At 38.0% G+C, this 12,871-nt stretch overlaps 1 protein-coding gene across 1 annotated transcript in view; it reads right to left on the reverse strand.

Annotated features, from left to right (window-relative positions):
• Positions 1–7,532: 7,532 nt before the first annotated feature.
• Positions 7,533–12,871, reverse strand: part of LOC114031408 (E3 ubiquitin-protein ligase parkin-like) — a 1,837,436-nt gene continuing 1,832,097 nt past the window's right edge. The window contains exon 12 of the mRNA XM_027846470.1: positions 7,533–10,468. Coding sequence (XP_027702271.1) covers positions 10,356–10,468 — 113 coding nt within the window. The 3' untranslated portion in view covers positions 7,533–10,355. The remainder of the gene's footprint in view (positions 10,469–12,871) is intronic.

A 12,871-nucleotide genomic window follows, 5' to 3' on the forward strand; every position in this document is an offset into this window, starting at 1 on the left:
TTACACTATTTATAATTATTCTGTGTATACTAAGTGCTTGCTGTACCACACTAGAATATAAACGTCTCTAGAGAAGGATTGTTTCATTCTTTGTATGCCCGGCAGAGTGTGTGGCACATTGCTGTTGTCGTTCAGTTGTATCAGTTGTGTCTGGCTGTTTGCGACCCCACTTGGGGTTTTCTTGGCAAAGATACTGGAGTGATTTGCCATTTCTTTCTCCAACTCATTTTACAGATGAAGAAACTGAGGCAAACAGGGTTAAGCGACTTGCCCAGGGTCACACAGTTAATAAGTGTCTGAGGCCAGATTTGAACTCAGGTCTTCCTTACTCCAGGGCCACTGTGCCGCCTAGCTGTCCCCTGTGGTATAGAATAGGTGCTTAACAAATGCCTGTAGATTATTGCCCCACATGTTCTGTATAAGAGTATTAGAGGATTTTCAGGGGTGTCTGAGGGAAGCCATGTATCTTAGACCAGGAAAGCCTTTTGTGGTCTGTTGGAATATAACCCTGCCACCCCCTACCGAATGGTTTAAGGGGGAATGCAGATGACCAGTCAGGAATTGACTGGAGTTAAAGTGTGATTTTCACTCCTTGTGTCAGATAAGAGACTTCGGACAAAATTGAATCCTGTTAGCTGGAGGAAGGGAGCTCAAAAGGGCAGATGCCTGTGTCCTCTAATTGATTGACTGGCTTCTTGGTGCTCCCAAAGAGCTTGGTCCTTATGGAGAGAAAAGGCAAGCCTACCTTTCTCACTACAGGAGCTGATGCTTAGCCTCTGGCCTAGGGGTTTAAAAAAATAAAGAAGGAGTAATTCCCTTAGGTTACTCCCCAAAAAGAAGTAACTCCTCTTAACGGGGAGAAGGTAGAAAGTCAGCTGAAGAGTACCCCCAAAATACAAGGAGGAAGCTGTGAGAATATCTCAATGGGGCAAGAGCAGCAGATTGGTGGATGTCCAGCGTGGAGCAGGCTCGTTAAATAACACAGTGACATCTACGGAAGACAGGGGTGACCCTGGAGCACTGAGGCATGAACTGCCCCTCCAGATGTGGGCCCCGGGCATGTGCCCTCCACATTCAGTACCTAAAAATGTGCCCGTGGGTGCTGCCATTAGAAGTGGAGAAGACCTTCAGCCTGTTGAAAGGCTCCTCATTTGAGTGTATATGAGAAAGTATGAATGGGCTGCAACCTGCTCTTTTAAAGGGTATAGTAACACTGAGGAGATCAGGTAACTTGTTGAAGGGACCCAGGCTCCTTGGTTTACAGAGCTCCAGCTAAAAGTGACCTCATAGGCACATAGCCCAACACTTTCCTTTTTTTTTTGGTGAGTTAATCGGGGTTAAGTGACTTGCCCAGAGTCACACAGCTAGTGAATATTATGTGTCTGAGGCTGGATTTGAACTCAGGTCCTCCTGGCTCCAGAGCTGGTGCTCTATCCACTGTGCCACCTAACTCCCCCAGCTCTTTCCTTCTATACATAAGAAAACTGAGGTCTAGGAAGCTAAAGGGACTTCATACTGAATTTGTTTTATTAAACACAGAAAGCAGAAAGGTAGATTTTTATTAGAGAAACATCAGACTACTATTGTTGAAATTTGTGACATAGTCAGCTTATCAAAGCAAAATTATCTTTTGGCTAACAAAAAATTGGCACAGTGGAGAGAGTGCTGGGCCTGCAGTCAGGAAGACTTGAGTTTAAATCTGGCCCCAAATACTTGCCGGCTGACCCTGGGTAAGTCACTTAACCCTGTTTGCCTCAGTTTCTTCATCTGTAAAATGAGCCAGAGAAGGAAATGGTAAACTAATACAGTATCTTTGCCAAAAACAAAATAAAACAAAACAAAAACTCAAATGGGGTCACAGAGAGTTGCACACGACTGAAACAACAGAACAACACCAATAAGGTCTTTTTCTTTATTTGGTGAAAAAGAAAACTATACTTCACACCTTTCAGCAAGAGAGGGAGTTGTTAGTTATATGTAAGAATTTCCTGAATGTAAAGGTGATTAAACTCAGAACAAGAAATATTGTACAATTTCCATTTTTTTCTTTTTTTTGAAACTGCCCAAAATTTGGTTGACTACATAATATAGACTGTCTCAAAAGTCTTAGTGTAAGCTTTAAGCTATTAAAAATTACAATACTAAACACCCCCCCAAGCCCCCCCCCCAACAATTTTAAAATGCTCATTGCAAAGCTATTCAAGCTTAAAATGGCACCAAGACTTTTGGGACATACTGTATTGGAACATGCTAGGATTAAATAATATACTTTATTTTGTTCTTCTTCAATTAAAGATATTTTTTAGGTTTACATAATTGATTTGGTACCATTCTTTCCAGACTCATTTTTGCCAGTGACAGGAAAAAAAAAAAGACAAAAAAAAGTTTGCAATTAGCAGTTAGATGAACAGAAGAATATTAAGTAGGAGTGAAGTAGTGGACATAATACAGATACAAAGACAAATGCATACTAATGGGAAAAGGAGCATGGATTTTTCTTTTCTAAATAATAACATAATGAGCCGTTCCTATCCTATGGAGAACTGACCCCTCCCTAGGTACTCTGTATGCAAGTTAAATGAGCAAATTCCTCCTGGGCCCTGAGTCTACTGGAAGCAGCCGCAGTGATAAGTGATGTCCCTTTGGATTTTGTTCAGTTCACATAGGTGAATGAGAACAGGTTCTACCCAGGGAGTTTAATCCCACAGCCTCACCGGCTGGCAAGACTAAATGTTATTTTCAATTATTCTGCTTTCAAATTTTTTTTTTTGTTGCAGAGCACCATTCCATTTAGCATTATTCATTGACAATCAAGGCTGCAGTACTCCCTGGGATGCTTGCGGGAGTGATCACTCTAAAAATAAAATGACTGATTGCAGTGTTAACTCACGTAAGCATCTGTTCAAATGCTTTTTCAAAGACAAACATGACAACATTTTTAATGGAGAGCACTTTTAATCCCCACAAGTTAAACAGCTGCCATAAATACCCGATGCCCTGCTTCCCAGAGTTCGGTTCATTTTAAGTGGTCAGATGGCAATGACATTGAAGAAGAAAAGATTGATCTTGTTTACTGAAATACAGAGAGGAGGTTGAATGGTATCCTTGAAGCATCCAGACCCACAGGATGAGCTGTTCACTCAGATTTTTCCTCTCTCCAGCCAATTTTTGCATTTTCTGATGTTGCCCCTGGGGGTCACAGCTTTGTTTGCTTACTGGCCCAGATTTCAACATTAGGTCCCTTGTCCTGGCTTTTTTGCTCCCTGGGTACTGATAAAAGCCTCAATTGTTTTTTGTTTAATTGATTTGATTTATTTTTGTTTCTCATCACAGATATGTCATTTCATCTAACTGATGCACAGTAAACTCTCTGTTACAGGATGATAATCCAAGCCATTTATGTTGATTTTGGCATGTCCTTTCTTTTTCATTTAAATATCAGCATCAGGTTCACACATCCTCTTAACTTGAGTTCATTCTGTTGTTTTTTCTTTTTAATTTTAATTTTTATTGATGTCTTCTAGAGTTAGAGCTACCTCAGACACCTGCTAGTTGTACAACTCTAGGCATTTGCCTTAAGCATTTTCAGACTCAGTTTCCTCATTTGTAAAATGTGGGAAAAATAGCACTTACATTACAAGGCTGTTATGAATACCAAATGAGATAATATATGTTAAATGCTTTGCAAACCTTGAAGTCTATGTAAATCCTAGCTGCTATCATCATCATCATCATTACATTTCCTTCTTCTCCCCTACCTGTCCCCTGACAAAGAAGTTATTCTTTAAAATAAATGCTAAAAAAAAGAAAGAAAAATATGAAAGCAATTCAGCAAAACTGACCAACACACCAACTGAGACAGACGGTAAATATAATGTTTCACATCCAAAATTCCTTACCTTTGCAAAAAAGACTGTAGGGAGGTGATTTTTTTTCTCTTCAGGGCAAGCTTGGTCATTATAATTAGAGTGTTTAGGGTTTGTTTTTTTTGTTTTTGTTTTTTTTGCTGTTGTTCCTTCCACTCACATTGTTAAAGTCGGAGTATTGTTTTCCAAGGTTCCATTTAAACAAAAGCAAGATGTCATACTGTGAAGACTGGTCCCCTGTTTAAATCCTCTTTGCTGTGTGCTTCATGTTGAGGAAGGAGGGAAAGAAAGAAGGAAGATGGAAGGAAGGAAGGAAGGAAGGAAAGAAGGAAGGAAGGCAATCATCTTTTTTTTATTGTACTATGTTACAGAAATGCTTGTTTTATTCCATAAAATAAAATAAAAAATAAATAAAAAGGAAGGAAAGAAATAAGTATTTATTAAGCACCATCTATATGGGGTTCAAAAAACTGAGGCAAACAGAATAAGTAAAGGTCATGTGGCTAGTAAGTGTCTGAGGCTGGATTGGAATGAAGGTCTTTATGCCTCCAGGTCCACTGCTCTATCCACTGAATCACCTAGATGGACAGCATTCCCTCAGAAAGTATTCTAACGTGTCTGATTAAAATCATATTTGTGCTTTTGACTCACATTTTTCCTCAGTAGAAAGGGGCCAGACGCAAAGCACTGGCTTTTAAAAGATTTCTTTTCCAGCTTCTCCTGGGATACAGGAGGCTATGTTGAACAGTCCTCCTCATTCAGGGAACCAAATGTAGATTTGCAACTTTGCTCTAATTTGTTATTATTGGGTAAGGCCTCTACACCTCCCACCCCGACCCTGTGAGCTGATTTCAGCCTTTAAATGTATTTGTAGCAGCTTCCTTTAAAAAGTACAACACCACTTCCACATGTCCTAGCATTATTTTAGAAATACTCAGAACAGTTTAAGAAAAATAATAAAGACTGCTGTAAAGTTGTACTATGTAGTGTTCAAATTGTCATGGGAATATAACTTAGAGATTTTGAGGCTGGGGGCTGGAATCAAGAGAAATACTAGAAGGAGATGAAATGAATTTTTTTCAGGGATTTAAACTTAATGTCTGGAAATGGAAGCAAAATGCTTATCCTCAGTTAATTGAAAAATGACATTTCCCTCCATTTGTAGGGCTTCATTTATGAAACTTTCTGCAAAGCTGGGATTGTTTGGGTGACATGCAACCGATTAATTCATTGACTGTTTTCATTATAATCATAGAATAACACAGGATTCAGACACAGAGGGCAATTTACAGATTATTTAATCCAAAATCATTATTTTAAAGATGATAACATGACTAATGTGAAAATATGTTTAATACGAATGTATATGTAGAGCCTATATCAGATTGCATGCCAGCTTGGGGAGGGAAGAGGGAAGGAAAGGGAGAAAATTTAAAACTCATAACCTTATGCAAGTGAACGTTGAAAACTAAAAATAAATTAATTTAATAAAACAAAACAAAACAAAACAAAAAGATGATAAAACTGAGGTCTAAGTTAAGAGCTTGTGTGGAGGTTCTGAAACTAGGGTCAGAAATCTCTGGGTATTCAAATCTCACCCCAGACACTTTCTGGTTATGAGACCATGGGGAAGTCACTACCTCTTTAGTTCCTAGTTTCTTCATCTGTGAGCTAGGAATAATAATAATAATAATAATAATAATTAATAATAATAATCAGGGTTGTAAGGATCCAAAGCAACATATGAGCCTGTTATTATTTCTATGTTGTTGTTCTTTTGTTTGGATTCAGACAAACTGCTATGCTGGTACTACTCTTTTATAATAAAGCTAATAGCTAGCACTTATACAGTGCTTTAAGACTACAAAGGGCTTCACAAGCATTTAATCTCATTGGATCCTCAAAATAACCCTGGCAGTAGGTGCTATAATTATCCTCATTTTATAATTGAGGAAACTGAGGCAAACAGGGTTAAGTGACTTGCCCAGGGTCATACAACTAGTAAGCGTCTTGAGACCAGAAGAGAAAACCCAGTGCTCTATCCACTGCATCACCTTGAACCCAAGTACCCTAACTCCAGGTGTAAGCACTCTGTTCTCAGCACCACTTATTGCATAGATGGATAAAATAACTACTTTCTGTAGTTGAATAAAATTATTAAGATATAAGCTCACTTTCTGCAGGCCCACTGAAAGTATAAAAAATTATAATTCCAGTAGCAGACAGGATAATGGGGATGGAGCAGATCTCATCCTGGTCCCATGTGATTTTGATTTCCTTGACCAGGTCTCTACTTTCTAAAAACTTTTTTGTTCCCTGCAGCTCTTTGTTGTTATTTCTATAATTACTAAAGATCACACAGGCACCAAGTAGCAGAGAACAGATTCAAATCTAGGTCTTCTGGCTTCAAGTCTATTGATCTTCAATCTTCTTTGAAATGTTTCAGTCAGATTTAGTTACGTCCTGCATAAAAAGTTCTACATCATTGCCGTGATTTACATTCATACTTTTAACATCTCATTCCAGTCACTAGACAGACATCTCCCTCCCATACTACTGAAATTTTATTTCTGTTTTTTAAATCACTGCTAAAAATCTCTTTTCTTCCATGAGGCTTCTAGGATGAAGTTAGTTCCAAAGTATTAGCTTCATATTTAATATACTCAATCCACCCACCCATACACTATCATCGTATGGGTATATAGACTTCCATATTTAATATAGAATTATAGGAAACTTCAGGGAGTATTAACTTAATTTCTCTGAATGCCATTCATAGGCATTCATAGCAATGAACTGGTAGACAGGAGATCTGGCCAGTCCATGTCAGGAAATATACATACATACATACACACATACACACATACCAGGATGTATGTGCATATATAAGTTATATATTATATTCATAAAGATATTAAACTTTAAAATGACACCAAGACTTTTGAATCTTGCATGTACATGTGCATGTATACATGTACCCATATATACATGTATGCTTAAGTGCATACACATATGCATATATATACATAAATACATACCTATTTATTTATATATGAAGACATTTTCCCATTCAAAGATGGTTGAAATACACATCTATCTTCAAATAGTCAAATGGGCCTTTCCTCACATTTCTCGTATTCCTTCTAATAGAACTTGGTTATAAGACATTCTTGTTCAGGTTCCTTTGGACTAGATGGGCTTTGAAGTTCCTTCTGTAATTGTAATTGTGAATTTTTTTTTTTGCTCATTCTAAACAAACAGCAGTGTACACTTTCTAGGAGAATAATAGCAATGCAAATATCAGTGATTTTCATAGAGATGACTTTGAAAGGCAGAGACATTTGGTGCCAAAGGCCAACCTTTCCCTCAAACCAGAGTGTCAGTTTTTAGCTTTTTAGGGAAGTTTATTAGCAGAGATAAAAAGCACACGGCCAGGTTTTTAAATGAATGTTGGCTTTTTATAACTACCCTTTTGTATTGTGACAGTGCTCTCTCCAAAACCACAGTAGAGCAAGCAGAACTATTCTGGGACTCAGCTCTACACATCTAAAAACCAACCACTGAATTACCAAATAATTCTTCTAGGATGGGAGCTTGGCTCATTGGACAAAACACACCACATTTCCCCAACCACATTTTCAGTATTTATTGAAAATACCTCGTCAAACAAAGTTACAATCATGCTGTTGATTGTTTTTGCTGGCGCACTGAAGGACAGATTTAGGTGTTGCATAGAAAACAAAGATACTTTTGTGAAGAACTTTTATTTCTGTTCTTTGTGATGTGTTGAGAACTTTGATACACATTTCATGTTTATTGTTGATGTGATGTGAAGATAACATCACTTATAATACATTCATTGGTTGGGTTTTTTTTTCTTCCCACTTAATAACTCAGACCTATTTTTCTTTTCTGGAACAAAAAACAGCTATCATCCCAAAAAAGCAGATAATAAAACATTATATTATATAATTATATCACAAAGCAAAACAGTTTAGGAGATAGATGCAATGGGACTGGCTCTGTGTAAATAATAGCTAATGAAATCTCCTAAACCCAAACATCACACATTTGGAAGCAGGTGGTCATTAAAAATCAAGAAAAAAAAGATCGCCAGACGATCGAGGAGTCTGCATTAGGCCAGATGACTGAAAGAGATGAGTTTGCCTTTGGCCTTGCCACAGCTACATTCATATGAGGTCATCAGTCAGGGGCTGCTGATTGTAGGAGAGCTGGTCATCACTTATTCAACTTCCATTCTTACCCAAGAGGTCTTACTTGGGCTCCATGACAGTGAGGTGATTTCTGAGTCACCACTGGGATATTATTGACTCATGACCTGTAGGAAGTAACTTTTGTGACTCTCCCATTTCTCATTGGGATATTTCATTGGGTTTTCCCAGCTTCCTGACCAGGGTACAGAATTGCAGATTTGGCACCCTCAGGGTCATAAGGTGAGCTCCCAGTGGTTTTTGCCATGAGTGCAAGGCCCAGAGGAGGTGTTCAAGGCACCTCTGTTCTCATACTGTGACTGTATAACTCTCTTTGCCCTATAGTGTCTATGGCATCCCTACAGATTGAAAGGCAAGGCAGGATAGAGTTAGGAGGAAATAGGAAAAGAAGCTGATATGTTAAGGTGGGAGTAGGTGGGGCCAGAAGTACTATGGTATGCCCCTGAGTCTGTCTTTCTCAGACTAAATTTTGTTCTAACAGGTCTTTAAAGCCTCATGGCTTTAAGGATAGATAAAACATTTTGGACTAAAACAAAAAAATATGGATTAAAACAAAAGTGATATTATAGATTTAAGTTACTAGGGACCCTAAAATCATCATTAATAGATTCACGTATTGATGAAACTCATGATATTACTAGTTTCTCTAATGTTCCTCCACAGAATACAGTCAAACGACTCATCTAAAGACAGCAGCTATTCAGGAGAGTAATACTTTTTCACTTAAGAACTGTGTGAAAGAATTCTTCTTTAGCGCATGTGGTACAAATCTTTGTCAGTGGAGAAGTATTACTTTAAAAAGCAAAACTATTACTATTACTAAAACGATTACTTTAAAAATTTTTCTTTGTTATCATGAATTTAACAGACATTAACAAAAATGAACATGTCCTTATACATTTCTTGCCTGTTACGGCTACACCAAATGGGATTCAAAGCACCCATTAATATTCAAGCGATGTCATCAGATCATATTTTAAATGTGCTGACTTGCTTTTTAGTGTATCACATCTTTAAAATAAATATCCCTGGGAAAATATGAATATCACTGGATGCTTATAGACCCTCCTGGGCTCTGCCCATTTGGAAAATAGTAGTTTTTCAAACCAATAGGGCATTAGTAGAGGTGCTAAACTAACATACTAGGTACATATTATTTCCCTTTATTATAAATCTTTCCTGCCAGAGATTTAGGTGGGTATCATATGTAGGCCCAGAAAAGCTAATATTTATAAACATTCTGGTTTAACAATATGTTTTTTTAATTAACATTGAGCACCACTACTAATTGATTTCTATCACGTTACTATAACAGGCACCTAAATTTTATGATTTAGTATCTCTATTAAATTTCACAATGGATCCAAACTGTTAGAAAAGTTCTCAAGCTCAGAAATGCCATTATTTTTATTAAAATTTGACACTCCTAAAAATTTTGAGAACATTTTTTTCTAAGATGAAAATCAACAAGATGTTATAGGAGCACACTGTTTTAATTAATTCCCCATAATTTCAGCATTTCAAAATTCAAATGAAGTTTTCCCAATTTCCCATTCATTTGATATGGTGAATTATGCTTAGCTACAATCTCACCCATACAATTTAAGATTATCAATTGGGCTTATTCTTAAAAACAAACAAAAATTTTCCCCAATAAAATTTTGGCTTCTGCCTATGGTATTGTGAAAATTTAAATGGAGATATTAGTATTGAAGCTGTGACCCACATTTAAAAAAAAAAAAGGTTAACCACTTAATCAATCTCAAACAAACCCACTGACAATGAGCCACAAAAGATCTCTTCAAATCATTCCAGTGACTCATTTAACAATAATTTTTTTTAAAACTACAAGTCAAGTATACAAAATGAAACCTGAGAGAGCTGAATTCATATGGTAATTCAAGTCTGTCTTAAATTCACAGGAGACAGGTAATCCACAGTTAATGCTTAAACTCCACTTGGAATCTACCCTGTTGTATCTATGCATTACAGAGGTTGGTAAACAACATTTAAGTGTCTTACATTTAGCCATGCTCGAATCCATAGGGTTCTAAAACAGTGTCTAAAATGAGATCTGAAATGGTATTCTACCATAATTTGTCTCGAGCGAATTTTGGAAGAAGCATAATGTTAAATTCTTTTTGTTCATGTGAAAAGAAAGAATATTAAAATGACAAGAGGCCAGTGGACCAACTGGGATGTTACCAGTTGTCTCAGGGTAGTCAGTGAAGCTTGTCCCTGCTTTTTTGTTACTGAGCTACACGTCAAACCAGTGGTCTCCCATGCAGGATCGGTTCCATTCCAGGCTACAGTTCCAGCACCATTCAAACTTGCACTGAGGCTGAGGGCATTTCATGTGCATGCATCCTCCTGCAGAGTGGGGAGGAAAGGACATGATTACTCGGAACTCTAGAGCAAACGACATGAAAGGACAAGTGTTTGTCTGTTAACACAAGAGGGAGAATGGTCGTTGCTAAAATGAGACTGACTCACCAGTAACAAAGGGTCAAAATGAATGAGATTTTCAGAACGCTTTTCTTTTACATTTAAAAATATGTAATTGACCAAAAGGATGAAAGTGAATGTAAGGTTTTCAGTAACCAACCACTCTTATTTGTCAAGGGCCAAGGTAGCAAATGATGAGTTTGATTACTGTGTTAGGCCCATGGGGCTTTTTCTGACAAATTATATTATGTTTCATGATTTGTGGTTAATTACAAAAGCAGGCTGGGCAAATATCCTGCAGCAAAATTATGGCAGGAAATAGACAAGAGGTATACAGATTGGGTAGGTATGGATGGGCTGTGAAATGCATCCTTAGTATGAAATCCAAACTGTTGAAATCACAATTAAATATCTGAGTATATTATAGTTCTCCCCTTAGGGCATTTATATGGTTCTGCGTGTGTGTGTGCATGTGTGTGTGTGTGTGTGTGTGTGTGTGTGCGTGTGTGTGTGTGTGTGTGTGTGTGTGTGTGTGTGTGTTTTAAATGTAGATCAAACCCGTGATCTTCACTGGTGTTAGTAACTCCCAGGAAGGAAACTCCTTTTACCAATGCAGGTCAATATCTGCTCCACAACTCATTCTTAGACAATTGGGTGGGCACAGGCGTTCTGGACTCTGAGGCTGGATCTCCATCTCTGTTAGCAATGCCCTTGTGGCTAATCTTTCAATATTTCTTCAGTGTGGTAGAATTTGGTAAGATTTAGAAAACAGGAGTCTGAGCTCCACGCAGATTGTGAGCTATAATGCCCTTTTCCTTTGCACATGAGATTGGCATTTCCTGAATTGGCTTTTCAAAAAATAAAGCAAATGCCTCACAATTTAGCCTGTTTACTTCAAAATTCCCAAATACAAACAGTATCTGCTTCTGAAGCAGGAAACCCAAGTCTTCATTAGCAAAGTAGATTGAAATACTGAGGCAATTATCTGAATGGTTCCAGCAATGAATCTGCTTCTGATAGAATTTTCTGGATCATTCAGTCCAGAATGGGTTTGTTATTTAACTCTACCTATTATTCTGTTATTCATTCTCTTTCTCTTTCTCTCTCTCCCCCTCCTACTCCTTTCCTCTCCTTTCCCTCTCTCTTGCCTTCTTGCCAAATTATACCAATCATTGTTTTCATGCTATTATATTTTACCACTGGGAGTCTACTGTGAGACCCAATTCTTTGTTTTGTTGAATCATTTCAATTGTGCCTGACACTTCCTGACCCCATCTGGGGTTTTCTTGGCAAAGATACTGGAGTGGTTTGCTATTTCTTTCTGTGGCCCATTTTACAGATGAGGAAACTGAGGCAACACGGTTAACTGATTTATTCAGAGTTACACAGCTACTAAGTGCCTGAGAGTTGATTTGAACTTAGGAAGATGAGACTTCCTGACTTTAGGCCCAGCACTCTATCCACTGTGCCACCTAGACACCCAAAACCCAATTCCAGTGAATCCCAATCAATTCTGAACATGTATACTATGAGAGTCAGTGTGGTATAGTAAATAGAAGGCCTGTCTTAGAGTCTAGGAGACCTGGATTCAAGTCCTGTCTCTGACACATATTAGCTGTGTGACCACAGACAATTCTCTAAGACTACTCCTTGCAGATGAGTTAGCCATCCATATTGGTGGAGGGAGTTTCTACACTGGGAATTCCCTACACCAAAGAAATCATAGATCTACAACAATAATAACAAAAAGTTAAAGACCCTATTTCATTATAATTTACTGCATTTAGGATTAGATGGTGCAGTGGATAGAGTGCCGGGGCTGGAGTCAGGAAAACTCATCTTCCTGAGTTTAAATCTGACCTCAAACACTTAATAGCTGTGTGACCCTGGGCAAGTCACTTAACCCTGTTTGCCTCAATTTCCTCATCTGTAACATGAGCAGGAGAAGAAAAGGGCAAACAACTCCAGTATCTTTGCCATGAAAACCCTGGATGAGGTTGCAAAGAGCTGGATATAACTGAAATGACTGAACAATAACAACAACAACAAAAAGGTTCCACGGGCAGTTAGGTGGTGCAGTGGAGTGAGAGCACTGTGCCTGGATTCAGGAAGCCCTGAGTTCAAATTGGACCTCAGACACTTTTTAGCTGTCTGACTTTGCCTCTATTTCCTCAACTGTAAAATGGGAATAATAATAGCACCTACTTTCCAGGGTTGTTGTGAGGATCAAATGAGTTACTATTTCTAAAATGCTTAGCATAGAAACTGACACAATGCTGTTGTTGAGTCATTTACGGCATGTCCAGCTTTCTGTGACCCCATCTGGGG

This window comes from Vombatus ursinus, unplaced genomic scaffold (assembly GCF_900497805.2).
Source record: "Vombatus ursinus unplaced genomic scaffold, bare-nosed wombat genome assembly UNPS02015175.1, whole genome shotgun sequence".
NCBI classification, from domain to species: Eukaryota; Metazoa; Chordata; class Mammalia; order Diprotodontia; family Vombatidae; genus Vombatus; species Vombatus ursinus.